Source organism: Pyrenophora tritici-repentis, chromosome 3 (assembly GCF_003171515.1).
Source record: "Pyrenophora tritici-repentis strain M4 chromosome 3, whole genome shotgun sequence".
Lineage (NCBI taxonomy): Eukaryota > Fungi > Ascomycota > Dothideomycetes > Pleosporales > Pleosporaceae > Pyrenophora > Pyrenophora tritici-repentis.
Window position 1 is genome coordinate 60,092 of NC_089392.1, and position 24,153 is coordinate 84,244.

A 24,153-nucleotide genomic window follows, 5' to 3' on the forward strand; every position below is an offset into this window, starting at 1 on the left:
TCCTCCTCCTCTCCTCACACCGTTACAGCATATCACTGGATTCCAGATGCGATCACATCAGATCGGGGCACTCAGTTCGTTAGCGTATTCTGGCGAAGGCTTTGCGAGATTCTTAGGATTAATCGGCGGATATCTACAGCTTTTCACCCTCAAACCGACGGAGCCACGGAAAGGATGAACAGCACTTGGGAGACATACATGAAGGCCTTCGTTAATTGGGCTCAAGACAATTGGGCACCTCTGTGCCCGTTGGCGCAGATCGCGATTAAAGGAAGGGATGCAACAACGACGAAAGTATCTCCGTTTTTCCTTCAGCATGGTTACAACATCGACCCTCTACAGCTAGAGATCCCTATAGGTGCCGATCGACGGAGATACAACGCACATGAGAAATCTGACCGAGAGAAGGCTGAATCGATCGTTACCAAACTACGCGAACTCCTAGAGATGGCCCAGGCATCCATGGCACAGGCACAGCAAGAACAAGAACGACAGGCAAACGGAAATCGTCGAGAAGCACCACAGCTACGCGTTGGCGACAAAGTATGGGTACAGTTAGGAAAACAGTTTGCCACTGGCCGGAGATCAAAGAAACTCGACTGGAGAAGCGCGAAATACACGGTAATCGAAGTAATCGACACCCACACGGTCCGCCTTAATACACCTCCAGGACCTCACAATGTCTTCCACGTTGACCGGTTAAGACTGGCATCATCAGACCCCTTACCGAGCCAGTCAAGGGACGATGACCAACCACTACCGATCCAGGTAGACACTGATGGTGCAGACATGTGGGAAGTTGAAGATATCCTAGCAGAGATCTGTCGGCGGCGCGGACGTGGAATGAAATGGTGGTACGAAGTGAAGTGGAAGGGTTACCATCTGCCAACAATGGAGCCTAAGGAGAATTTGGAGAACACTGAAGCGAAGATTCGATGGGAACAGTTCACGGAACCTTATCGAGACCCTAGAACAAGACTGCTTCCCGCAGGATTCCGTCGTGGCTCAAACGAGATCCATCCAGACGCTAGAGAGAGAGAGGAGGGGGGTAATGTAACGGGCTAGAGCCCAGATGCTATGGTGATCCTCGGTGGAACCTTCGGAGCTTCCTCGGCACTTTAGATGCTTTGAGAAGCTACGTGAACAACGAGCCAAACGTATATAGATATCGTTGCACTGCAGATAGCTTTCTTCTTCATCGAATACAATCCTGTTACCAGGCACCGGCATACTTTGCGCAGCCCCTTACAGTAGCGAGAGCGATAGCAGGGTAGGCAGAGAGAGCAGTAAGAGTAGTAAGAGGGTAGGTAGGGAGAGAAATGTAGCAGCAGCGAGAACAGCGAGGGCAGTAAGGTCGGCGAGGGTAGTAAGGTCGGCGAGGAGAGCGAGAGCGTAGGTAGTGTAGGCAGCAAGAGCAACAGTAGTAACAGTGGCGATATTGGCGAGAGTAGCACGAGCAGTAAGAGCAGTAAGAGTGTAGGTAGTAAGAGAAAGGAGAGCGGGGGGAGTAACAAGATAGTAGACAGCAAAAGAAGTAATAGTAGTAAGCAGCGAGGAAGGCAAGGAAGGCAACGACAGCGAGGGTGGTAATATTAGCGATGGCGGCGAGAGTGTAGGCATTAAGAGAAGTAAGAGGAAGAAGAGTAATAAGAGCAGCAAGAGGAAAGAAAATAAGAGTAATAGTAGTAAGATAAATAAACGTTTTTAGCGTAATAAAAATATAATAAGGAGATAATTAGAGTAGAAAGGATAAAGAAATAAGTAGAAAAGGGTAACAGCAGCGAGAGCAAAAGCGTAGGTAGTAAAAGTAGTAATAGCAGAGATAGCATGGAAAGTAAGGAGAGTAATAGCAGCAACAGTAGCGATAGTAGTAAAAGCGAGAGCAGAGAGGATAGCAACAGCGTAGGCAGTAAAAGCAGCAAAGGCGCGGGTAGTAAGAAGGCAGGTTGTCAGATTTTTATGGATGGGATCAAGTGTATTCTCTGTGTCTGTCTACGGCTCTGTCTGTGGGAGGTGGCCTCGCCTCGGGCTTGGCAGTGCTAAGTCCCGGCGCTAGCCCTGGTTTGGGGGTCTCATGTCCTTCCCCAACCACCATCGGCTCGATCATGGAGCAAAACCTCGCCTCAATCTGACACACCCCCTCAGCTCGGCGCTCCTCGGCAGCCTGAGCTGGAGTGGTCTTTGCGACATTCATACCGGACTATATAACAAGACTTTCCATCTTCTCTAGAATTTCCTCTGGATCTGCTTCCTCTACGTCTCGTTCCTTCACTTCAACCAGTCCGACCTGCGTCAAGAACTGGGGCCAGTTGTTGGCAGGCAGGGTCTTCGTGAAACCATCGGCGAGCATTTCGCCAGACGGTACATACACGACTCTGATAGACTTTCGCTTTGCCTCTTGCCTCAGCCAGTGATTGTGGATGTCCACGTGACGGAGTTTCGTCGTCAGCTGAGAGATCTCCTCGTTGATCAGCCGGATCGTCTGCGTATTATCGCACTGTATCGTAATTGTCTTCTCCGTCAACTCTACCCGAAGCTCCTCTAGCAGCATCCGCACAAACATGGACTCCTTAGCCACTTGCGATAGCGCGAGGAGTTCTGCTTCGGTCGTAGATGTCGTGATGGTATCTTGTTTGTTCGCCCTCCATGCGATCAGTCCTCCAAATAGCTTGATAACGTACCCTTGGGAGCTCTTGCGATCCGCGGTGTTGTCCGCAAAGGATGCATCGCTAGCTACTACCAATTGGTCGTCTCCTCCGAATGATAAGGATAGAAGCTTGGTTGACTCCAGGTACAACAGCACTCGGTCAGCGGCTTCTTGATGTAGTGGACCAGGGTTTGTGAGGAACCGGGCGAGTCGTGATACTGGGAATGCGACATCGGGTCGGGTGTTGACGGCGGCGAAGAGTAACGATCCAATCTTGCGTTGATACAAGTTAATCTCTCCAGGAGTCGCCAAACCCTCACGTGCAACTAGTTCGACTCTAGCCATTGGTGTGTTGTGTCGTTGGTCCTTGTTCGTTGCCAGCCGTGCAATCTTCTCAACATAAGCTTTCTGTGACAGCCAGATCTTTCGCTTCTCTCGGTCCCGTATAACTTCTACTCCTAAAAACCACTGCAAATCCTTTCCTCCGGTCAGGTTGTATCGCTGTTTCAGTTCCTCTTCCACTTTCCGAGCTACTTCCGCGTGCCGTTTCGAAGAGGCAAGGATAATGTCATCAACATAAAAGAAGATGAACACTCCGTCTCGGATCATGCAGCAAGGTTCGTGGGGAACTGGCGAGAACCCGATTTCTAGAAGGAAGGCAGTGAAGTGTCTTTGCCAGAGCAATGGCGAGATCCGTAGGCCGTACAGCGCTTTGTTTAGTTGCAGTATTGTTCCCTGCTTCCTGTATCCTGGGGGCATCCGCATGTACACTGTTCGATCAATATCTGCGTTGACGAAGGCGTTCGATACGTCGTATTGCTTCAGCTCTAGGTCAAACCGGGCCGCAATCGACACTAGCATCCGAAACGATCTTCCGGCCAGTGTAGCAGCGTAGGTTTCTTGTGCGGTGACATTTCGTTGCTGGTCTCCACGCACTACCAATCGCGCCTTACACTTCTGGAATCGATGGTGCTTGTCAAATTTGTAGGTGTATACCCACATTGAGTCCAGTACCTGCTGGTCGGTCTTCCGAGCCGTCTTCGCCGGGACCTCTGACCAGGATCTGGTTTCCTTGTGGCTATGGAGATGTGTAATCTCAGCCTCTTTGAAAAAATAGAACAACTCGTGATCCTCTCGCAGGCCGTTCGCTTGGGGAGGCGGTGGCAGCTGGCTGCGATGAGGCTTCTTGCCGTTTCGCATCATACGCTCAAGCTTTGCCTTGTCCAGTCGCTCTCCTGCCAAGTTTTGAACGTTTCCTGCCTTGGTGCCTGCCATAAAGGCGGCTGCCCATGGCTCCTTCAACATCCTGTGTTCCGGATGGAGGATACCACTCGCGAGACCTTGTTTGCCGTAGCTAGTGTCAAGACCTTGTTTCCCGTAGGCAGTCTCTTCGGATTGTAGGCCGTAGCCTCCGGCATCGCATTGTTCGCGTGGAACGCCTGCGGATAGACCATGTTCGCGCTGTGCGCCAGTCTGTACACCATGTTCGCCGTAGCTAGTGTCAAGACCTTGTTTCCCGTAGGCAGTCTCTTCGGATTGTAGGCCGTAGCCTCCGGCATCGCATTGTTCGCGTGGAACGCCTGCGGATAGACCATGTTCGCGCTGTGCGCCAGTCTGTACACCATGTTCGCCGTAGCTAGTGTCAAGACCTTGTTTCCCGTAGGCAGTCTCTTCGGATTGTAGGCCGTAGCCTCCGGCATCGCATTGTTCGCGTGGAACGCCTGCGGATAGACCATGTTCGCGCTGTGCGCCAGTCTGTACACCATGTTCGCCGTAGCTAGTGTCAAGACCTTGTTTCCCGTAGGCAGTCTCTTCGGATTGTAGGCCGTAGCCTCCGGTATCATCGTCCCTGAAGGGGTGTTCCACATTAGTTAGCATTTGAGCAAGCAGTGCTGCCGGTGGGGGCGTATGTGGTGGCGTCGGATAAGGTACTACCTTCCTTCCCGCCTCATCATACTCGAGCCGCCCATTTTCCGGCGCTCTAGCAATGGTCTCATCTTCGTAGAAAGTTCCAAGTTCTTCCCGTGTGGGATTTGGTCCAGGGGGCAGTTCAATAGTTCGAATCCATGCTGCTATCTCCTCTGTAGTGCTATGCATAAGATTGTCCATAACCTCTTTATGCTCTCCACTATATACGACTTCCTCGTCGAATACAACGTCGCGAGTGCTAATGACCTTGCCTATAGATGGTACCCAAATTCGGAATATGTTCGTCGAACGGTAACCAACTAAGTACCCTATCCAGGCTTTCGGGTCAAATCTCTGTAGACGTCCTTTTCCTCGCTTCGTGTCATCCGTCATCGCAAATGCCTTACAGCCGTACGCTCGTAAATGCGACAGGTTGGGCTTGCGTGGTGATGTAACAACTCCATTCTGGAAAGCGATTGCCGTGAAGAACATCTCGTATGGAGATCTCCAGCGGTTCTGATATTTCGGCGTCCTGTTGTGTAGGTAGACGGCGGTCCGGGCGCTTTCCGGCCATTGGTCCCACGGCAGATGTGCATCGAGTCGCATTGCTCGACCCTTTTCTTTTACCACACCCCCTGAGCGTTCGGCTCCTCCGTTTTGCGCTTGCGTATCGGGGGCGGAAGGCTCGAGTACTATACCTCTTGTTCTGCACCATCTGGCGACCTCTGGCTTCACGGAAAATATCTCGTTGTCCGTCTCAATAACCTTTACCGTTATACCAAATTGATTCATCATAAAGGTGACGAACATCTTAAGGCTTTTAAGGATGACTCTTGCCGTTCGGTTGTCACTAAGATAGAAATCCCATATGTATCCCGTAACGCGGCAGTTAATAAGCATCTGACTCTTCTCCTTGGTCGTACTTTCTGCTTCGTAGTCGTGAAAGTCGATCGCAACTCGCTCTCCCGGACCTTCTAAAATAGTCCGGGGCGTCCGTCGTATCATTCGCTTCGACTTTGATATCCCACAGGCATCGCATTTCACTGTGGGGACCCCGACGATCTTCACCCCCTCAGATTGGTTCACTAGGTGTTCTAGGGCGTCGGATCCAGGGTGGCCAAGTCTCTTGTGCCAGACTATAGCCTCAGCTCGTTTTCGTACGGCTGTCCTGCGCGTTGGCTGCTGCGTTGAAAACGCTGCTCGCGCCTCAGCGTCATTGAGTTCCAGTATCCATTGTCCGTACTTCTCGTGTAGTACTGCCAGTTCGCTATCGTCGGACCGTCGGAGGATTGTTGGGTCGGATTTGGTGTCCCACCAAAGACCTTGCCGGCGGAGTATCCGGAAGGAGACAAGACTGCAGTGTAGGTCAGGGCAGTAGGCGACGTTCTCGAGGTAGAGGAGACGGTGACCGTCTGCGCTATCTACTCTCAGAGTAACTGAACCGTATGCCTTAATCCACACCCTTGTATTGCCTGCCCAGAGGAAGTCTCCTGTCATAGGCGGTCGAATATTCGTGAATCGTCCGAGGTCGTTGCCGACGTGTATAGTGGTTCCGGAGTCCATTATGTAAGAGCGTTGAAGTGGGTACTTAGATTCCTTTGCCATAAATGATGAGGCACAGATTATAAGGTTGATCTGGCCTATGTTCCGGCCTTCTGGTCACTCGACAGTATCCTCTACCGGAGTGCTCTGTGACTTCTTAATCTGGGGTGTCCCTAATTTAGCTCTCTTGGCTCCCCTTATCTCTTGTTCGAGATCAGTGTCGCTATCAATTCGGTGCTGAGCCATCGTCTTCAGTGTTTCACGTGGCTTCCACCAAACAGGGGCGTTGTGCGGAAACGCGTACCAACAATTCTTTAGTTCGTGCTGTTGGTCGCATACCTTGCATTGTTTCCTATCCTTGCCCGGTCCGGGAGTCCTTCGGCTTTTGCCGCGACCTCGCTTTCCTGGGGCCTTCTCGGCGGCGTTATCTGCGTCTTCGCCGTTCAGTTGAGGTCTACTTGCTACAAAGGCGGCCTTCGGGACCTTGTGTTTGATCGGATGCAACAGTGAGGCGTACTCTCGGAACTGTTTAATCATCATCCGTACAGTGACACGTGGGTCTTTATTTCCACCGGCCATGAACGCGGTAGTCCATTCTGGTGATGGTTTGAGAACTGCTTTGACAAAGTCCTCCTTGATAAACTCTTCGTCTTGGCATTCAGGTATGCCAAGGGCCTTGCCTTCCGTGATTGCATGGTCCATCTCAGTTAGCCAGGTCTCCCACTGTGCTAACAACCTCATCGGTTTTTGGGCCGCGAGGTAACGTTCTCTCGCACGTTTGAGTTCCTCCTTCGTGTCAATCCCAACATTTGCGGCTAAGTTTTCGATCCACTGCCGATGGGAAAGACCTGCCTTGCAGCAGTTGTAGAAGAGGTGTTGTGACACAGTCTTCCTTATGTGCTCGGTGAGCTTTCCGAGTCCGGTCCGCTCTTGTTGATATCTCTGGTTAAGTATTTTAAACTCTTCTAGTTGTATTCGGTAATAATCGATATCTTCTTTATAGGACGTCTTCGCGTTCGTCGCGAGGTCCGAGGGTCGTACCGGTACGTAGGCTGGCGCTTCGGCGCTATCGTCGCCGATCGCTTGGCGATATTGGGTAACGTGCAGATTCGTCGCTGCAGTTGATGGCTGATAGCTTCCGATAAGTGGAGCTAGTGGTGGTTGTGGTTCTATTAGAGGGATCCCGCGTTGCTTTGGATCTACCTTTTCCCACACTTGGTATGCGGCGCATTCCGCTTGTAGTTGTTGGTACTATTTAGCCCAATTGGTATAATCCGTTAGGATCACTGTTGGATCTCTGTTTGATGGTACAGACATCTTGTCGATGAGTTTTGATGACTCTTCGGTTCGGCGCTTACGTGTTGTAGCGTGGGGATCGTCGTAATGACGGTATTTGTAGTATAAAGTAACTTTGATTGACTCTTCTGTACTCGGTACAGGCAGTGAGACTCTTAATTGTCAGATTTTTATGGATGGGATCAAGTGTATTCTCTGTGTCTGTCTACGGCTCTGTCTGTGGGAGGTGGCCTCGCCTCGGGCTTGGCAGTGCTAAGTCCCGGCGCTAGCCCTGGTTTGGGGGTCTCATGTCCTTCCCCAACCACCATCGGCTCGATCATGGAGCAAAACCTCGCCTCAATCTGACACAGGTAGCGAAGGAAACGAGAAAGAAAGTAGCAATAACAGCGAAAGTAGCAAAATAGCAGACAGCGTTGGCAGTAAAATGGTTGGCATCGACAGAAAGGAAAGAAAGAAAGCGAAAGCAAGTGTGAGGGATCGATCAAGAAAGATTGGATTTGACAAGATACAAGCTATCGAGCTATCTACGTTGTGAGCCCGAACTTATGCTGTGGGCGCCAAGGCGCTAGTCCGATAAGATAAGGATCTTATCGATATGGGGGCCATGGGCCGAGCGAGTCTATGGATCCGTAACATTACCCCCCCCTTTCAGAAGACGGTTGCACCTGCAAGCCGTGAATGTCTTTTATTTTATGACGCTGTGCTTGATGCCGAGCAGTTATGTTGTGTCTCATCCTTCGGGTCCTTGCTTCTGCTTGGAGACAGACGTCCTGAGTTGTGCCACCTTCCCAGGTCCAAGCTGCAGAGTTGCTATCAGTCAGTTCAGTCAGTCCGGAGCACAGTCCGCAACAATCAATTAAGTGGGTCCTAGAAGGTTCAGATTGGATTGATTGATTACCGCTTTAAGCCTAGTAGTTACCTATAGGAGTTTAAGCCCTACCTAGATAGGTAAGTGGGTCTAGGAGAGTGACCGGATTGAATTGATTGTTGCGGAGTCTAGTCCGGAGCTCTCTGGACTGACTGAACTGACGTCCTGAGGTCACTGAACTGGACTGGACTGACTGCCAAGACTTTTCAATTAAACTAAAACTGACTGACTGAACTGACGTCGCCGCGGCCTGCGGACTGACTGGACTGACTGAACTGAGTTACCTGACGTCGAACTGAGATAAATGCTCCTGTACTTTTGAGATTTCTTCCTCTGATAGTGTGCGCGCTAGCCCAGAAGCTGAGGTAGTTGTTGGCTGTATACCAAGCCTCTTCCAGCTAGACTCCGCAACAATCAATTCAATCCGGTCACTCTCCTAGACCCACTTACCTATCTAGGTAGGGCTTAAACTCCTATAGGTAACTACTAGGCTTAAAGCGGTAATCAATCAATCCAATCTGAACCTTCTAGGACCCACTTAATTGATTGTTGCGGACTGTGCTTCCAGCTCTTCAAGCTCTGCAAAGCTGAAATAAGCTCTGGCTTCATATGGAGTCTCCGGGTGCCTAACATGTCGCCAAGCTCGCTGAAAGTCCGCTCACAGTCTGCCGCTGCTGCTGGTATTGTTAGGACGTCAATAGCGAACTTTGAGAGTATAGGGAACTGCCCAGCAACTGACTCCCAGTATAGAAGCGGATTAAGAGACAGCCAATCCTCCTCAGCTAACGCTGGTTGCCGCTTCCATATCTCATACTCATCCTCAGCAAGGCTTGCCTCTAACTGCCGTGTGCTTTGCTCAATTGACGACTGTAGAAAAGCTGATCGCGACGTTGAAATCCCTAGCCGGGGCTTCTTACGCGGCGGCGTTACAGTGTGAGCTGAAGTGGCTGCAGAGTCCTTCCGCCCCTGCCACATGCGCAGGAATGCCCGGTGGTTATTGTCAAGCCAGCCGTCGCGATAGTGGACACCGTCACGGGCAGTGACATGGGTGTCAGGCACCTTCCAGAGCGCTGAGAGGTGGTGTTTGTAGTGCGGGTGTAGTATTGTAGCAGTGTAGTAGACAGGCGCGTTATCGAATTTTGCGTAGTACTCAGCAAGCTTACAATGCGCAAGGTTAACGTTTGTAATAAGATGATCTTCAGGCGCATCTAGATCTTCGTAATTTACATCCTTAAGGCGGTCTTTGAGAGCCTCAAGCTGGTCAAGAAGCCACTCAAACGTTACTAGAACTTCCCATATAGCGCCGTGTCGGCCGTGTCGGCCGCGACCTTCAAGTAGCCGTGTAGCTTCGGCAAATGGCTCAAGGAGTCGAATGTATTCTGTTATTGTCGCCCAGTCCTTGCCGTTTAGACCCCCTTCGCGTATATATAACCGTGGCTGGGCAGCAGGGAGCTGCTCACGATTCTTCCGGCGTCGTGAGGTTGCTGTTGCAGCACTATGCTCCTCAAGTTTACACTCAATATAGCCATCGATAGGGCCGTGTAGCTCAGCTGCACGGACAAACGTGTTGAAATAGCTATTCCAGCGTGTCTTAACAGGCTTCACAAGCTGCCGGATGTGGGGTGTAACACCTAGAGACTCTGCCTCCTCGCACTGTAGGCGCTCTAGTAGTTGTCGAGTTTGAGGCGTACAGATAGACGCAATCACGTCAAAGAGGACGCCAACAGGACCGTATTTGCGCCACTCATCCATGTACTTCTCCTCTTCCTCAAGGTGTGCGGCTTCATTCTCGTACGCGCTACGGTCTTTGCCCCAAATTACTAATTGTGCGCTTAGGTTGAGTATATGGCAGCAGCACCGCAGCCGCCGCTCGCTTGCGATAAAGCCAAACTCCTCTGCTAAGGACTCAACTGCAGTATCATTGTTACTTGCGTTGTCAAGCACAAAGTACCCAACCCTCGCGTTGTCAACGCCAAATAGCCGAAGTATTGTTGTTGCTGCAGCGGCAATATTATTGCCAGTGTGCGCCCCGTGTAGCTCAGGCAGCCCAAGCAGGTGGTCAACTAGCTTGCCCTCGCTGTTAAGGTAATGTACGCAGAGGCCAGTAAAAGCATACTGCCCACCAGTTGAAGTCCAGTTGTCGAATGACACGTGTATAAGCGACCGGGCTTCGCGAAGGTAGTTGGCAACAGCTGGTATGTATGTATTGTACTCAGTAATAATATGATCGTGGAGCGTTTGGTGGCTACGCCAAAGGAGAGCTTCGGCTAGCGGGCTCACGGCCGCAATCATGGCTCGAAACTGCGGCGTTTCTATTACGCGAAGGCTCTGGTTGTCCGCGACTACCCAGTCCTTCAGCGCGTCCTGAAATCGAGAGGTTGAAAAGCTTGCTGCCATCTCGTTTGCTACCTCTTGCGATACTTCTATCCCTTTAGACCTCATAATATGTACTTGGGACTTTGCGAGCGCGCCCATAATATTGCCCTCCCGGCTAGCAATTGGTACAGGTCCGTTAGGTCCGTGTGAGTGTCCAGGCTTGTTGCTTGAGAGGTGTCGGCCGGCGTTTGTAGTGCTGTCAGCCTCGTAGCAAGCCTCCTGCTTCCGTCGTTGATGGCAGTACCGGCAAAGCCAGTAGTTTTTCTTGTACTTGCGGTGCCAGACGGCCCAGCCGTGGCGGTAGATCCAGCTTTTTGGCCCACCGCGACTATTACGCTCAACCTGGCGCCGCTCAAGATACGGCACACGCTTAAAATCAAGCCCGTCGTAATTGTCGTCGTCGTCGTCGTCGTCGCCGTCGTTGGGGAAGTCCGCCTGTACTGCCAAGGGCTCATCAGCCTGGGCCTCGCTCGCAGTATCGCCAACAGTAGGCGCGTTTGATAGCGATGGTAGAGGAGAATTGCGCTTGTCGCATTCTACAAGGCGGCGAAGGCCTGAATTAGAGGGAGTAGACATGAAGTACACCAAGAAGTATTATGGCAACAGTAGTCTAGCGTCGTGTGTATAGCAGACGCGACGCGACGCGACGCGAAAGGCTTACTAGGTGCGCACCGGGTAGCGCATTTCCGCAAACTCTAATTAGCTTAAAGCCAGATGCTTTAACTTATATAGGATTAGTGTCTATATATCTAGGACTAGCGCGGCTTCGAAGCCGCACTAAATGTGGCTTTCACAACTCTAAAATACTGCTTTAAAAACAGCTAACGTCAGTCTAACGTCAGTCAGTTCAGTCAGTCTGGAGGCTTCTGAACTGACTGGACTGACGTCCAGCTGCCTCAAGAACTGACTGACTGAACTGAGTCTTGGCAGTCAGTTCAGTCAGTTCGAACTGAGTTACCTGACTGATAGCAAGTCTGCCAAGCTGTGCCATCAGTGAATGCGAAGGTGATAGGGCAAGCTCACAACTGTCTAGTACGCTAACAACTTCAACATCATCGCGACCAAGTGAATATGCGGCGACTAGGTTGAGATACAACGCTAGGTCTCGATACAGTTCGTGAGGTGGGGGCTTGTCGGGATAGAGACGGTGAAAGTCTTCAACCGCTTCCTCTGCGCCCCACAGGTCTGTATAGTCTTGCCATGCGGGCGAGGCATTCCAGTCTGGGGAGTTGGTGTACTTAACCTTATACTGGAGCATGCCTTTCTTGTTTGTGAGGGTGTCCTTGCGTCGTTTATCTATGCGACAGTCGACGACCATGTCTACGTAGTAGTCGTGCTCTCCGTCAGGGTGTTTCTCAGCGATGACGCCCTCACTTGGGCGAGCTGTTTGATCGGCGTCCAGGTGTAGTAACCATGGGTGGAACACTGGATGGACTTGTTTGTAGCAGTCTGGTAGTGCGAGCTCGACTGCATATCGGTTGGGCAAAGCTCGCACTTTGTATGGGCCAAGGTTCTTTGCGCTGAGACCGCGGCTCGGGCGCATCGTAGGGATATTGCGGGCATCAATATAGACTTTGTCACCGACGCGGTAGTCTGGAGCGGGCTGTCTGTGCTGGTTGGCGTAGTGTTCCATCTTGTTTTGGGACCAGCGAAGATTTTCTTGCATGAAACGGATAACGTCGGTCATCCTTTTCACCGTGCCTCGGGCGTCTTCGCGGAGCAACTGTTCTGCGCGTGAACGGGCGTCGGTAATGGGCGAGTCTTCGGTGACTAGTTCCGATCCCATGCGAGGTAGGTAGCCCTTGGTGGCAAGCGCGGGTGCGACGCCAGAGGACACGTTTTCTCTGTTATTGATGGCGAGCTGGGCTAGTGGCAGCCAGTCTACCCAGTCGTTTTGCATATAGTTCGTGTAAGCACGCAGGTAACACTTTAGTCCGGCGTTGGCGACTTCAGTCTGGCCGTCTGTTTCTGGGTGGTAAGCTGTAGAGAGCTTTGGTGTAACACCCAGTCGATGACACAGCTCCTTCCAGAAATGAGAGACGAACTGTGACCCTCGGTCAGACACAATTGTAGTAGGGAAACCTTCCTCTCTCCAGACGTAATCGACAAATGCTCGGACAACAGCATCAACTTCAAGGCTGTCTAGGGCGATAAACCGTTGCGACTTGCTTAGCCGGTCAATCACGACCATGACATGAGAGTAGGTGCGTCCGAATCTAGTACAGTCTGGCAGGGGTGTGATGAAGTCGACTGAAATGTCAGTCCAGAATCGTTTCGGTACGGGGAGCGGGTGCAGCAGTCCCTGCTTGCGGTCTCTGTATGGCTTTGCGCGTCGGCAAACTACACAACTCCGGGTATACTGAGCGACTGTGTCTGTCATGAGCGGCCAGTAGTACTGTTGGCTAACTAGGTAGTAGGTAGAGCGCTTGCCGCCGTGGCCCGCCGTGGCGGTGTCGTGGAACCGACGGACGATGTCTTTGCGAAGATCGTCGTCGTAGGGGATGAAGAGTCTGCCGCGGAAGTAAACCAGACTGTTGCGGATTTCGCAGTCCTGTAGCTCTAGCTTCAGCTTCATTTGTATGGCGACAGTGTGGGGAAGGTGACGGGCGCCGTCTGCCTTTGCTCGTATTATTTCTTGTAGTGTGGGATCGACGCGGTAGGCATTTACGATCGCTGTCATAAGTCCATCGTCAGGCGCGTTCTCCCCCGGCACCCGTGCCAGGGAAGCTGGCGCAGCAGCGTGAGGGATCTCAATTGTCTCCCCCTTAGGCTGGCTGTCCAAGGCTACGTCTGGGGTTGAGTCGTCATCCACCAAATCATCGACGCCATACGCCTCCTCGCTCATTAGATATAGCATGCCTGCTAGCGTTTGTACCTCCTCCGCGTATTCGAATAACAGCGCCGCGAGTTGAATTGCTTGTCGGGCGTCGTTGTGTGTGTGCGTGTCTCGTTTGATGACGTCGTCGACGCGGTCGGGGCCGAGGATCGTCTGGGTCTGATGTATGATCCGTGGATCGTTTGGGTTCGTGGGTGTGTCGCCGGGGCGTCTCGTCAAGGCGTCGGGTTTGCTGCCTAGTCTGCCTGGTCGGTAAGTGATCTTAAAGTTGAATTCGCTCAGAAACTCAGCCCATCTTGCTTGACGCCTGTTGAGTGCTTTGTTGACCATAAAGGTCTGTAAGGTGGCATGGTCTGAGATGACCTTCACCGGGTCCGAGGTGCCGGCCAGCTCTGGTCTCCATTCCTCAAAGGCGCGGACGATGGCCATAAGCTCCTTGTCGTAGATGGCATAGTTGCACTCAGCTGGTGACATCTTTGTGGAGATAAAAGCGACTGGTTTTAGCACTCCGTCAGTCTGGACTTGGGACAGCACGGCTGCTGTGACGGTGTCGGAGGAGTCTGTTTCGACCCAGGTCTCAAGCGCGGGGTTGAAGTGCGCGAGGACCGGGGCGATGGTAAATGCTTTCTTAAGCTTTTCGAATGCGTCGTGGGCAGCAGATCCTTGGGCGATAGGAAAGTTCAGCTTGACGTCGCCGTTTGTCCCGCGGGTAAGATCCGTGAGCGGCCGCGCGATATAAGAGAAGGCAACAATAAACCTTCGGTAGAAATTTGCGAAACCTAGGAATGCTTGCAACTCTTTCAATGTTGTTGGGGTGCCCCAGTCGAGCACTGACTTAACCTTGGCGGGGTCCATTTTGATGCCTTCAGTTGTAAGAATGAGGCCCAGGTATCTCACCTCTTGGACGGCAAACTCGGACTTGTCAATGTCTAGATGAAGTCCGGCCTCACCTAGACTCTCGATAACCTTGCGGACATGAACCTTATGCTCTGCCAAAGACGCGCTGTAGATTAGGACGTCGTCGAGGTATGCAGAGCAGAACTCGTCAAGGTAATCGCGTAAAACCTCGTTAATGTAGGCCTGAAAGGTACCTGGTGCGTTGCAGAGTCCGAAAGGCATCACTAAGTATTCGAATAGGCCATACCGTGTTAGGAAGGCAGTCTTATGTTCGTCGCCTTCCTTGATGCGGATTTTGTTAAAGGCGGCGATGACGTCGACCACGGTGAAGTAGGCGACGTTAGCTAGCCGCGCGAGCGTTTCTTTAATCATCGGAGGAGCGTTCCTGTTCTTGATAGTGACGGCATTGAGCGCTCTATAGTCCACGCAAATGCGGAGTCCACCTCCAGATTTGCGGACGACGAGCACAGGCGAAGCGAAGTCTGACTTGCTTTCACGGATCTCACCGCGTCCTCTCATGTCCTCAACATAAGCTTTAACGGCAAGGCCTTCGTCCTTACTTATGCCGTACATCTTAGCGTTTGGGTGTTTTGATCCGGGGATAATGTCAATGCTGTGGTCGACCGCGCCTCGTCGAGCGGGCAAGTCTGTCGTGGCGGGATCAGGATTAAATCGGTGGGCGAGATCGTGGAGCCATTCGGGCAACTTGTCTAGGACCTCGTCGCGAGTTTTAGCGGGCGAGTTCAGCTTCTGGTGGAACTTATCAATGTCTTCCTGAGATAGGGCGTTCATGTCCATGGCAAATAGTGAGGCGAAGACGCGGCTAGCCTGGGCTCTCTCGTCGGCGTCATCGCTGTCATCTTTGTCGAGTTGTTCAAAATCATGTGGGTACAGCCAGATAGTACCGTTCTCTGGTCGTGATGCCAGTGCGGCAGCGGCCTCACCTGACACATGGTGTATGTCCATGTTCGCGTAGGTCGGGTTCCGTTCTTTGGCTTTTGCTGCGGCCCGTCGGTGTCGACTGCTGCGAACAGTGACTTGCTCGCCTTTGTGTAGGCAGTTGGCGTAGCAATGCTCGCTGTTGAAACGCATAGTTTTTTCCCTCCAGTCGATGTGTGGATTATGCTCTTCTAGCCATGAAGTGCCGAAAATAAAGTCGTAAGTCGTCATAGGTACACTGTAGAAGAGTTCCTCGCTAACGTGTTCAGCGTGGGAGATGGGGGCTAGGACGCCGTGTGTGATAGGCGCCATGGCGAAATTGCCGTCGCCAAGTCGTAGTTGCAAAGGTTGTTTAAGCCGAAACGTCGGCAGGTTATGTCGTTGCGCAAATAGTGTGGAGATACAGTTTCCAGTAGCACCAGAGTCAGTCAAAGCTTCCGTATCAATATAGCTATTCGAAGTGGCGACCTTGCACTTGAAAACGAACTGCTGGCCTTGGACAAGCTGCTTGCCTTTGACCATAGTGTTCGCGCTCAAGACAACGTGTCTGTCCTCTATAGCCTGGGGAGGCGTCCAGTCCTCCAATTCTTGTAAACAAACGCGTAAAGTGCTAGGTGTAGCTCCGGTGAGCGGGGTAGTTTGGGTATCAAGGGTCGGTGAAACAATAGGGGGTATCGCTAACAAGGGTTGGACTGGTAGTTGTGGCTTTGACTGTGACTGTAACTGTATCTGTGGACCATTTTGGTGCGGTCCCCGGGGCGTCTTTCGCCGGGGACGGCTAGTTTTCCGACTCGTCGGTGGCATCGACGACTGTGGCCTGGAGGGCGGCGTTGGTGAATGTAGCTTTGAGGGCAGGGACGCGGCTAGCTGGCACGATAGAGCCAGACTTGCAGGCTGCTGGGACGTCTGCGTCGGTCGGACGATGTTTCTTGCCGCTGACATTTGCCGTGCCTCCGCATTTAAAGCACTCGCCTTGCTTACTCAACGCGTTGAGTTGCGCGCGCGTGCGACCGTAGTTGTTACGCGTTGTGGAGCCGCTGCTATTGCTGTTGCCGTTGCCATTACCTCCACCACCAGCGTTAGACGTGTTGCGGCCGGTTCGGGTACCATTATTTCCGCTGCTCTGGGTGAGACGTGAGAGCTGTTGCTGAGTGCGGCAATTCTGGGCAAACGCTTCCCAAGTATCACCATGGCGGAATTGTAAACCTGCGTTACGACCAAACTTCATGAGTCGGATCGCGTGCTGGATCATTTCGTTGTCGCCCAGGTTCAATGGTGCGACTGTAGAGGTAAAGCGGGCTACCCAGGTGTTAAACGATTCATTGTCGCGTTGCTTTAATCCTCCAGAGCCGCTGTCGTGTAGCGCTGCGCTGGCTTCGGTGACCTTGTCGACCGTGTCAAAGATGCGATCAAGTTCCGTGAGGACTTCTTCCGCTGTCACGTAGGCGTTACGAGCTCCGGGTGCTGCTCTATATTCCACCTGTGCAGCGGCTGGTCCTCGCAAGTGGTCAATCAGGTAGTCGAGCTGATCTTGAACAGTTGTGTGGATAGTAGTTTTGTTTAAGAAGTTCCTGGCGCTGCGGCGCCAATACTTGTAGTCCTCTTTGTCGGTGCTGTCTCCGCGAAAGATGTCAATATCCTTCAGCTTTGCACCCGTTGCAGTGAGGTTGTCCGATACAGCAGACCGAGCTAGGGGTCGGTTTTTCTGATGATGTGCCATAGGGGGAGGCAGCATCAAGTCGTGAGTGCCAGTGCCAATGAACGGGTTCGCAGTCATTGGAGGAGGGGACGACTGGAACTGAGCTGGGCGCGTGTCATATAAATTTCCATTCGTCGGGACGCCCGCGTGCTGTTGCAGGACACTCCTCTCGTTGTAGAGGTCGCTAATCTGGGAGTAGAGCTTCACGTTTGACTCGCGCGAGGCTGCAAGCTCGTCTTCGAGCACTGCTAGCCGTGAAGCGTAGCTGTTCTTAGTAGTGATCATGCGGTTGCATTTCTGGGTGACTTGGGCAAGCTCGTCTGCGGCGGCAGCGCGAGCTTGCGTCTGGGCGCGCTCCACGCGGGCGTCAGCTGCTTCTTGTTGTACACGGGCTTCATTATGTGCTTGGTCTAGCTGTTCGGCTTGTTCAGCTATCTGACTAAGCAAATCTGCTAGGTGTCCAAAGACACTCTCAGCATGTTCAGCGATGCAAGCGGTGAAGTCGTCAACGTTCCTCATGTCCGCGAGGATCTCGCGCTCATCGTTGTCGTGGATGCCATAAAAACGTAGATACATGTCATCCGTGTCGTCGTCGTAGCCTAGTTCTATAGAAGTCTTATCCGCTGGCTTAACGGCTTTCTTAAGAGACTGTCTACAAGACTGTCGTCGGCGTTCAGCGGCGTTGACGTCATTGCCCTCGTCCTCGCTGTTGCCTTGGCCGTCTCCACGGCCAAAAGTGACCTGTCTCTTGCGGGTGGCGAGCTTCTGTCTAATAGTCGCCTTCTCCGCTTCGGTGAGGTCGTCGTCATTCTCAAAGTCGCCGTACTCAAGGTGCGACTCTGCTGGAATGGTTTGTGTGTCGTTCTGAGCACCCTGGTCGTGGGCATCCTTGCTCGTCTCGTTTAGTCGGGCCATCATCGGCGGCAGCGCTAGAAGCGGCGGCGGATCTTTTCTGGCAGGTGGGTACAGCTATGCAGCTGGGCAATCCAGTGTCTTCCGCGGCGGCACTCTGCGGCGGCGGGTCTTTTCTGGCAGGTGGGTACAGCTATGCAGCTGGGCAATCAGGTGTCTTTACTACGGCGGCTCTTCTGCGGCGGTACGTATAGTCAATGCGATCCTCGTCGCGTAAGTGTTTCTGTCGTTGGCGTGTCGCTCGCAGCGACAAGAAAATACAATTCGCGAACGAGCTTCCAGGGCCCGTCTTGAAAGGGAGCTTGTATAATGTGAGGGATCGATCAAGAAAGATTGGATTTGACAAGATACAAGCTATCGAGCTATCTACGTTGTGAGCCCGAACTTATGCTGTGGGCGCCAAGGCGCTAGTCCGATAAGATAAGGATCTTATCGATATGGGGGCCATGGGCCGAGCGAGTCTATGGATCCGTAACAACTGCAATCTATGTATATGCTACAAACCACAAACACCACAGCATCTACTTCTAGATTGTAAACAGTGTAACGGGCTGAGCCCTAAGTCACATGACTAGGCTGCGAGCCTAGTCGCTTCCCCGGCAACGAGAGGGCCGTGCGCCAACCCAAACAAAGCGGGCTCGCCGCTCGCGTCTTACCTTCTTTCTTCATCTTGACTGTAAATAGCATCTGGACTAGGTAGCTGGAATACAGTTCCTACAGACCGTTCACATACAGTCAAGATCAAGAAGAACACGCAGAACACGCAGAACACGCAGAACACGCAGAACACGCAGAACACGCAGAACACGCAGAACACGCAGAACACGCAGAACACGCAGCAACCAAGGCACCGTTATAATGAGCTCCCCCGGGGATACTAACATGACGACGAACGATTCGAACCAGCTGTTACAGTCGCTACTACAGAGACTTGAAGACATGAGCACTAGGATGGAGAGGCTGGAAGCATCATCGCACGAGCCACCTCAAACGCCTGGTCACAATACAGACGCCACCACTGATCCGACGCCAACCTCCGAGACTTCGAACACATCTGTGCCTATAATCCCAAAGCCGCGGCACAGCTTACCCCACCCGCCTACGTTTGGTGGAAACAAATCACAATGGCGAGGATGGAAGCTAGAGATGGAGGGCAAGATCGAAGAAGACGCGCAAGCTATTGGAAGCCTAAAAGCTCAGCTACGCTACGTCTACATGCGTCTTGATGGGGCAGCGAAAACCAACGTTACAACATACTACGAGATACAAGTTAAAGAAGAATCGCCAAACCCTTTCAAGCTGCTTGACCGCCTTGAACTCCTCTACGGCGAACGAAATCGGAAGGAGAAAGCCATTCAGAACCTCTACTCTATACGCCAGAAGGACGACGAGACGTTTATTTCCTTCTATCCACGGTTTGAGAAAGAGATGGCCAACGCTGACGCAGAAAGCTGGCCTGAGCATACGAAGATATCCTACTTACGAAATGCATTAAGTGGTAGGATAAAGGATAGGCTTGTTGGTACATCAGGGACAGAAACAAGCACATACGCAAGGTTCGCTCAGAAGTGTGTAGATCTTAGCAACGACATGGAGTTGTTCGGCCAATGGACGAAAACAACCCGTCGTTACGGTAGCCGAACTGCTGAAAATGCACCAACCTATGAACCACCAGCAAAATCGAATAATGCCACTCTCACAGCAGCTTCCCCTGAAGACATGATGGAATGGGAACCTACGCAGCCTACAACTACCCAAGTGAACGCTGTCGGCCTCCGCGGCAAGACCAACATGAATGGATATCCATCTAGGCGTCCTGAGGACCGAGAACTTATTGGAAAACGAGCAAAATGGGTCAACCAAGAGGAAATCGATGCTCGACGCCAGGAACGACGCTGTCTTCGATGCGGCCGCAACAATTGCCGAATAGCTACATGCCCGTTGGCAGCCGCTCTACGACCAACTCACGTTAGCGTCAAGACAGCAAAGAGTACTGTGGTCACCAAGGCAGCTGTAGAGGAGGAAGATCCAGAAGACTCCGAAGCAGAGCAATAGGAACACGCGGCAGCTCAGAAAGAATGGAAGGAGACTGGAAAGCAAAAGATGGATAGCGATCCCTTTGTAGTGGACGTTAGACTTAATGGAACTGACTTTGTCACTGGACTTGTTGACTCAGGTTGCCTTTGCTATTCCGCCATCAATGAACAACTCTTTCGATCTCTGAGACTGCCATCAATCAAGATAGCCCCGCGTCAGCTGGAGGAAGCAGCTGGGAAGAACGCAGAACCAAGTACTGTCCTAGATACAGTTACTTACGCCTCGATAGACATAGACGGCCACCAGCAGAAACGCGTCTTCTTCTACGTTGTACCTGGCCTGACTTACGACGTGATTCTGGGAAAGCCCTGGTTAGAGGATGCCGACGTCACAATTTCGGCCAAACAAGGCTGCCTGGATATCGGCGCATCAAACATCCGCGCATGGAACCACAAGAAAGCGTCATACAAGCCACCACCAATGAAGGCTACTCAGGTGATGGCTTCCGCATTCATGGCGGAGGTGAGAAGAAGCCGTAGGAAGAACAAAGGAGACGGTATTGCGCTCGACACTGGACTGTTCGCTGTTTCCATCGCCGACATTGAGAAAGCTTTGAAACCGCGCAAACGATCCGATCCGAAGACGAAGCTCCCACCCCAGTACCACCAATGGCTGAAGGCTTTCGACCATTTCCTAGCTGAGAAACTTCCCCCGCATCGTAAAGGCGTTGATCTCCACATTGAGATTGAAAAGGATCAAGACGGAAACGAGAAGACCATTCCATGGGGTCCGCTCTACGGCATGAGCCGAGAAGAGTTACTAGTGCTTAGGAAAACTCTCACCGAGCTGTTAGACAAGGATTTTATCCGCGCTAGTAACTCTCCCGCAGCCGCACCCGTCCTAATGGTTAAAAAGCCAGGAGGGGGCATCCGATTTTGCGTTGACTACCGAGGCTTGAACAACATCACCAGGAAGGACCGTTACCCTCTGCCTCTATTCACAGAAACACTGAGAAATGTGGCCAAAGCTAAATGGTTCACAAAACTTGACGTTATCGCAGCCTTCCACAAGATCCGTGTGGCCAAAGGAGAGGAATGGAAGACAGCTTTCCGAACAAGATACGGCCTATTCGAATGGCGGGTTGCTCCCTTCGGACTAACAGGAGCACCAGCCGCATTTCAACGCTACGTAAATAGTGTTCTGCAGGATTACCTTGACGACTTTGTTTCAGCCTACGTTGACGACATCTTGATCTACTCGTCAGGATCGCTTCAGGATCACAGAGAGAAGGTTGGAAAGGTTCTTCAACGCCTCATAGACGCTGGACTGCAGATTGATATCGACAAGTGCGAGTTCGAGACTAAACGAGTTAAATACCTCGGGTACATTGTGGAAGCAGAAGTGGGTATTCGAGTTGACCCTGAAAAGATTATCGCAATCCGCGAATGGGCTACACCAACGTCAGTTAAGGCTATCCGAGCATTTATTGGTTTTGCCAACTTCTACCGAGTTTTTATACCGAACTTCTCGGACATTGCTGAACCGCTCATCAACCTAACTAAGAAAGAGATGGTTTTTCATTGGGACGAGGCTTGCAATCAAGCATTTGAAACGATTAAGGAACTTCTCATTACAGCACCAATACTCGGCCATTTTGATCCAGAGAAGGACACCTTAGTAGAAGCCGACTCCTCAGGACATGCAACTGGCGGCCTATTGCTGCAGAAGGACAAGAACAACAACTGGCAACCCGTTGCTTACTACTCAAAGAAGCACTCACCAACAGAGGCCAATTATCCAATTCATGACAAGGAGCTTCTAGCTATTGTTCGTTGCTTAGAAGCATGGGCTCCTGAACTACGTATGGTTAGGAAGTTTACAGTTCTGACGGACCACAAGAACCTCCAATACTTCTACCGCGAACGACAGCTGTCTGAAAGACAAGTACGTTGGTCAGAGTTTCTCTCACGATTCGACTTCTCCCTGGAATGGAAACCTGGAAAGACTATGGGAAAACCCGACGCCCTATCACGACGAGAACAAGACCTACCCGCCAACTATGACGATGAACGAATACGGTCTCGATTTATCCGTCTCTTCCAGAGCAAGCACTTGCGGAGTGTTCAAATCCAGTCTCTATCGTCTGAGGAGATTGACTTCACAAAAGAGATACGCATGTTTGAGGACCAGGAGATGCAGAATCTGTGGCACCGAAGCCGCCAAGAAGATAAGCTTTATCAGGAGCTTACTACACTAGTAGCAAATAAGGAGAGGAACCTCCCTACTAAGCTTCAGAAGGAGAAGTTAGTGAGTATAGCAGAATGCACCCTAGACGAGAGAGGCTTGTTACGATTTCGAGACCGGACATGGATCCCTCACTGCGAACCACTCCGCACGCGAATCATTCAAAATATTCACGACTCGCATATTACTGGCCACCCCGGACGAGATCTTACCTACTCAATCTTATCAAGGCAGTTCTTCTGGTCAGGTGCAGCAAGCGACGTGCGACGCTTTGTCCGTAACTGCGAGATTTGCGGAAGGAATACGATATGGAGAGAAACAAAGAAGGGCCTCCTTAAACCATTACCGATCCCAGAACGTATATGGGGGGAACTTTCAATCGATTTCATTACCGACTTGCCGCCATCTGGACGGGATAACGCAACGAACTGTATGGTGGTCACTGATCGGCTGACAAAGGGAATTGAACTAGAAGGTATGCACGATATCTCGGCACAAGCCGTAGCACAACGACTTTTCGAACGGCATTATCCTATTCACGGTATTCCAACGGCAATTACGAGCGATAGAGGACCACAATTCGTTAGCGATCTTTGGAAGCATTTCTGTAAGCTCCTTAGCGTTGAGCAACGCCTGTCGACTGCCTACCATCCGCAAACCGATGGTGCAACAGAACGAATGAATCAAGAGATTGAAAAGATGATTCGAATCTGGGCCACGTACACGCAAGAAAACTGGCTGGCACTTTTACCTGTCGTTATGGGAGCAATCAACAACCGCGAGGCCTCATCCACTGGCCTAAGCCCCTTCTATTTCATGCACGGATATCACAATGAACCTATTCAGCTAGTAGAGGATCGAACTATTCAGGACCGACCAAAGAAAGATGGCGAAGCACTAGCAGAAGGCTTCCTCAAAAGACTCCAAGATGCAACAGAGTGGGCCCAAGCCGCGATCGCGATGACACAAGAGAAACAGCAGCATCAGGCTAATAAGACAAGAACAGCAGCGCCCCAATACAAGGAGGGAGACTGGGTGTTTCTAAACCTTAGAAACGTGAAGACAACACGACCTTCCAAGAAGCTAGACTGGTTGCATGGAAAGTATAAAGTCTTGAAGCAGGTCAACTCCCACTCTTATAAGCTTGACGTTCCGGGAAAAATCCATCCTGTCTTTCACGTAGACCTGCTTCGCTACGCGCCTGACGACTCTTTCCCATCGCAGAAAGTTGGAGACACTCAGCCAGGGCCTATACTTATAGATGGAGACGAGTTATGGCTGGTTGAGCGTATTCTGGGCGAACGGACAATAGGGCAAGGAGGGAAAGGAATCAAGGAGGCATATGTGAAGTGGGTGGACTATACTGAACCGACATGGGAACCAGTGAGCAACGTACTAAAGACTGACGCTTGGAAGAAATGGAAAAAACTACACGCTAAAGGGAAAGGAGGGGGGTAATGTAACGGGCTGAGCCCTAAGTCACATGACTAGGCTGCGAGCCTAGTCGCTTCCCCGGCAACGAGAGGGCCGTGCGCCAACCCAAACAAAGCGGGCTCGCCGCTCGCGTCTTACCTTCTTTCTTCATCTTGACTGTAAATAGCATCTGGACTAGGTAGCTGGAATACAGTTCCTACAGACCGTTCACAAACAGTACAAAACACATCGAAATGCATTCAAAGAGGCAATACCACACAGACCCATCACCCTCCCACTTCTCCTCCAAACAAAGACAGGCATTAAAGCTACTCTAGCCTTTATTGCAAGTACTAGGATTAGCACGAGAAAATGGCACCTAGGGCAAACTACCGAACAGACAGACACTGTATAAAACTACAAAAATGTTAGAACAAGGTCTCCTCTGGTGGTATGACTACCATAGGCGACCGAGTAGAGGTACGAAAGGTAACCCTGTATTGGATTGAACTTCACTAAGAGCTATTGTTCTATCTACT

The 24,153-nt window shown here is 51.5% G+C and overlaps 9 protein-coding genes across 9 annotated transcripts; 3 read left to right on the forward strand and 6 right to left on the reverse strand.

Annotated features, from left to right (window-relative positions):
- Nucleotides 1–174: 174 nt before the first annotated feature.
- PtrM4_074160 (uncharacterized protein) lies at nucleotides 175–1,065 on the forward strand (the record flags this gene model as incomplete). The annotated part of the gene is made up of 1 exon (XM_066106113.1): nucleotides 175–1,065. The coding sequence occupies one exon, from the start codon at nucleotides 175–177 to the stop codon at nucleotides 1,063–1,065; it is 891 nt and encodes a 296-aa protein (XP_065963051.1).
- A 180-nt stretch (nucleotides 1,066–1,245) lies between these two features.
- PtrM4_074170 (uncharacterized protein) lies at nucleotides 1,246–1,620 on the reverse strand (the record flags this gene model as incomplete). Its single annotated transcript, XM_066106114.1, has 1 exon — nucleotides 1,246–1,620. The coding sequence occupies one exon, from the start codon at nucleotides 1,618–1,620 to the stop codon at nucleotides 1,246–1,248; it is 375 nt and encodes a 124-aa protein (XP_065963052.1).
- Nucleotides 1,621–2,200: 580 nt separating this feature from the next.
- PtrM4_074180 (uncharacterized protein) lies at nucleotides 2,201–6,118 on the reverse strand (the record flags this gene model as incomplete). Its single annotated transcript, XM_066106115.1, has 1 exon — nucleotides 2,201–6,118. One exon carries the CDS (start codon nucleotides 6,116–6,118, stop codon nucleotides 2,201–2,203), a length of 3,918 nt encoding a protein of 1,305 aa, XP_065963053.1.
- A 96-nt stretch (nucleotides 6,119–6,214) lies between these two features.
- PtrM4_074190 (uncharacterized protein) lies at nucleotides 6,215–7,414 on the reverse strand (the record flags this gene model as incomplete). Its single annotated transcript, XM_066106116.1, has 2 exons — nucleotides 6,215–7,348; nucleotides 7,385–7,414. 2 exons carry the CDS (start codon nucleotides 7,412–7,414, stop codon nucleotides 6,215–6,217), a joined length of 1,164 nt encoding a protein of 387 aa, XP_065963054.1.
- Nucleotides 7,415–8,765: 1,351 nt separating this feature from the next.
- On the reverse strand, nucleotides 8,766–10,658 carry PtrM4_074200 (uncharacterized protein; the record flags this gene model as incomplete). The annotated part of the gene is made up of 1 exon (XM_066106117.1): nucleotides 8,766–10,658. The coding sequence occupies one exon, from the start codon at nucleotides 10,656–10,658 to the stop codon at nucleotides 8,766–8,768; it is 1,893 nt and encodes a 630-aa protein (XP_065963055.1).
- A 914-nt stretch (nucleotides 10,659–11,572) lies between these two features.
- On the reverse strand, nucleotides 11,573–15,831 carry PtrM4_074210 (uncharacterized protein; the record flags this gene model as incomplete). Its single annotated transcript, XM_066106118.1, has 2 exons — nucleotides 11,573–11,619; nucleotides 11,661–15,831. 2 exons carry the CDS (start codon nucleotides 15,829–15,831, stop codon nucleotides 11,573–11,575), a joined length of 4,218 nt encoding a protein of 1,405 aa, XP_065963056.1.
- A 587-nt stretch (nucleotides 15,832–16,418) lies between these two features.
- On the reverse strand, nucleotides 16,419–17,926 carry PtrM4_074220 (KfrA-N domain containing protein; the record flags this gene model as incomplete). Its single annotated transcript, XM_066106119.1, has 2 exons — nucleotides 16,419–16,432; nucleotides 16,498–17,926. 2 exons carry the CDS (start codon nucleotides 17,924–17,926, stop codon nucleotides 16,419–16,421), a joined length of 1,443 nt encoding a protein of 480 aa, XP_065963057.1.
- An 876-nt stretch (nucleotides 17,927–18,802) lies between these two features.
- On the forward strand, nucleotides 18,803–19,975 carry PtrM4_074230 (Retrotrans-gag domain containing protein; the record flags this gene model as incomplete). Its single annotated transcript, XM_066106120.1, has 1 exon — nucleotides 18,803–19,975. One exon carries the CDS (start codon nucleotides 18,803–18,805, stop codon nucleotides 19,973–19,975), a length of 1,173 nt encoding a protein of 390 aa, XP_065963058.1.
- A 48-nt stretch (nucleotides 19,976–20,023) lies between these two features.
- PtrM4_074240 (uncharacterized protein) lies at nucleotides 20,024–23,659 on the forward strand (the record flags this gene model as incomplete). Its single annotated transcript, XM_066106121.1, has 1 exon — nucleotides 20,024–23,659. One exon carries the CDS (start codon nucleotides 20,024–20,026, stop codon nucleotides 23,657–23,659), a length of 3,636 nt encoding a protein of 1,211 aa, XP_065963059.1.
- Between the last annotated feature and the right edge of the window lie 494 nt (nucleotides 23,660–24,153).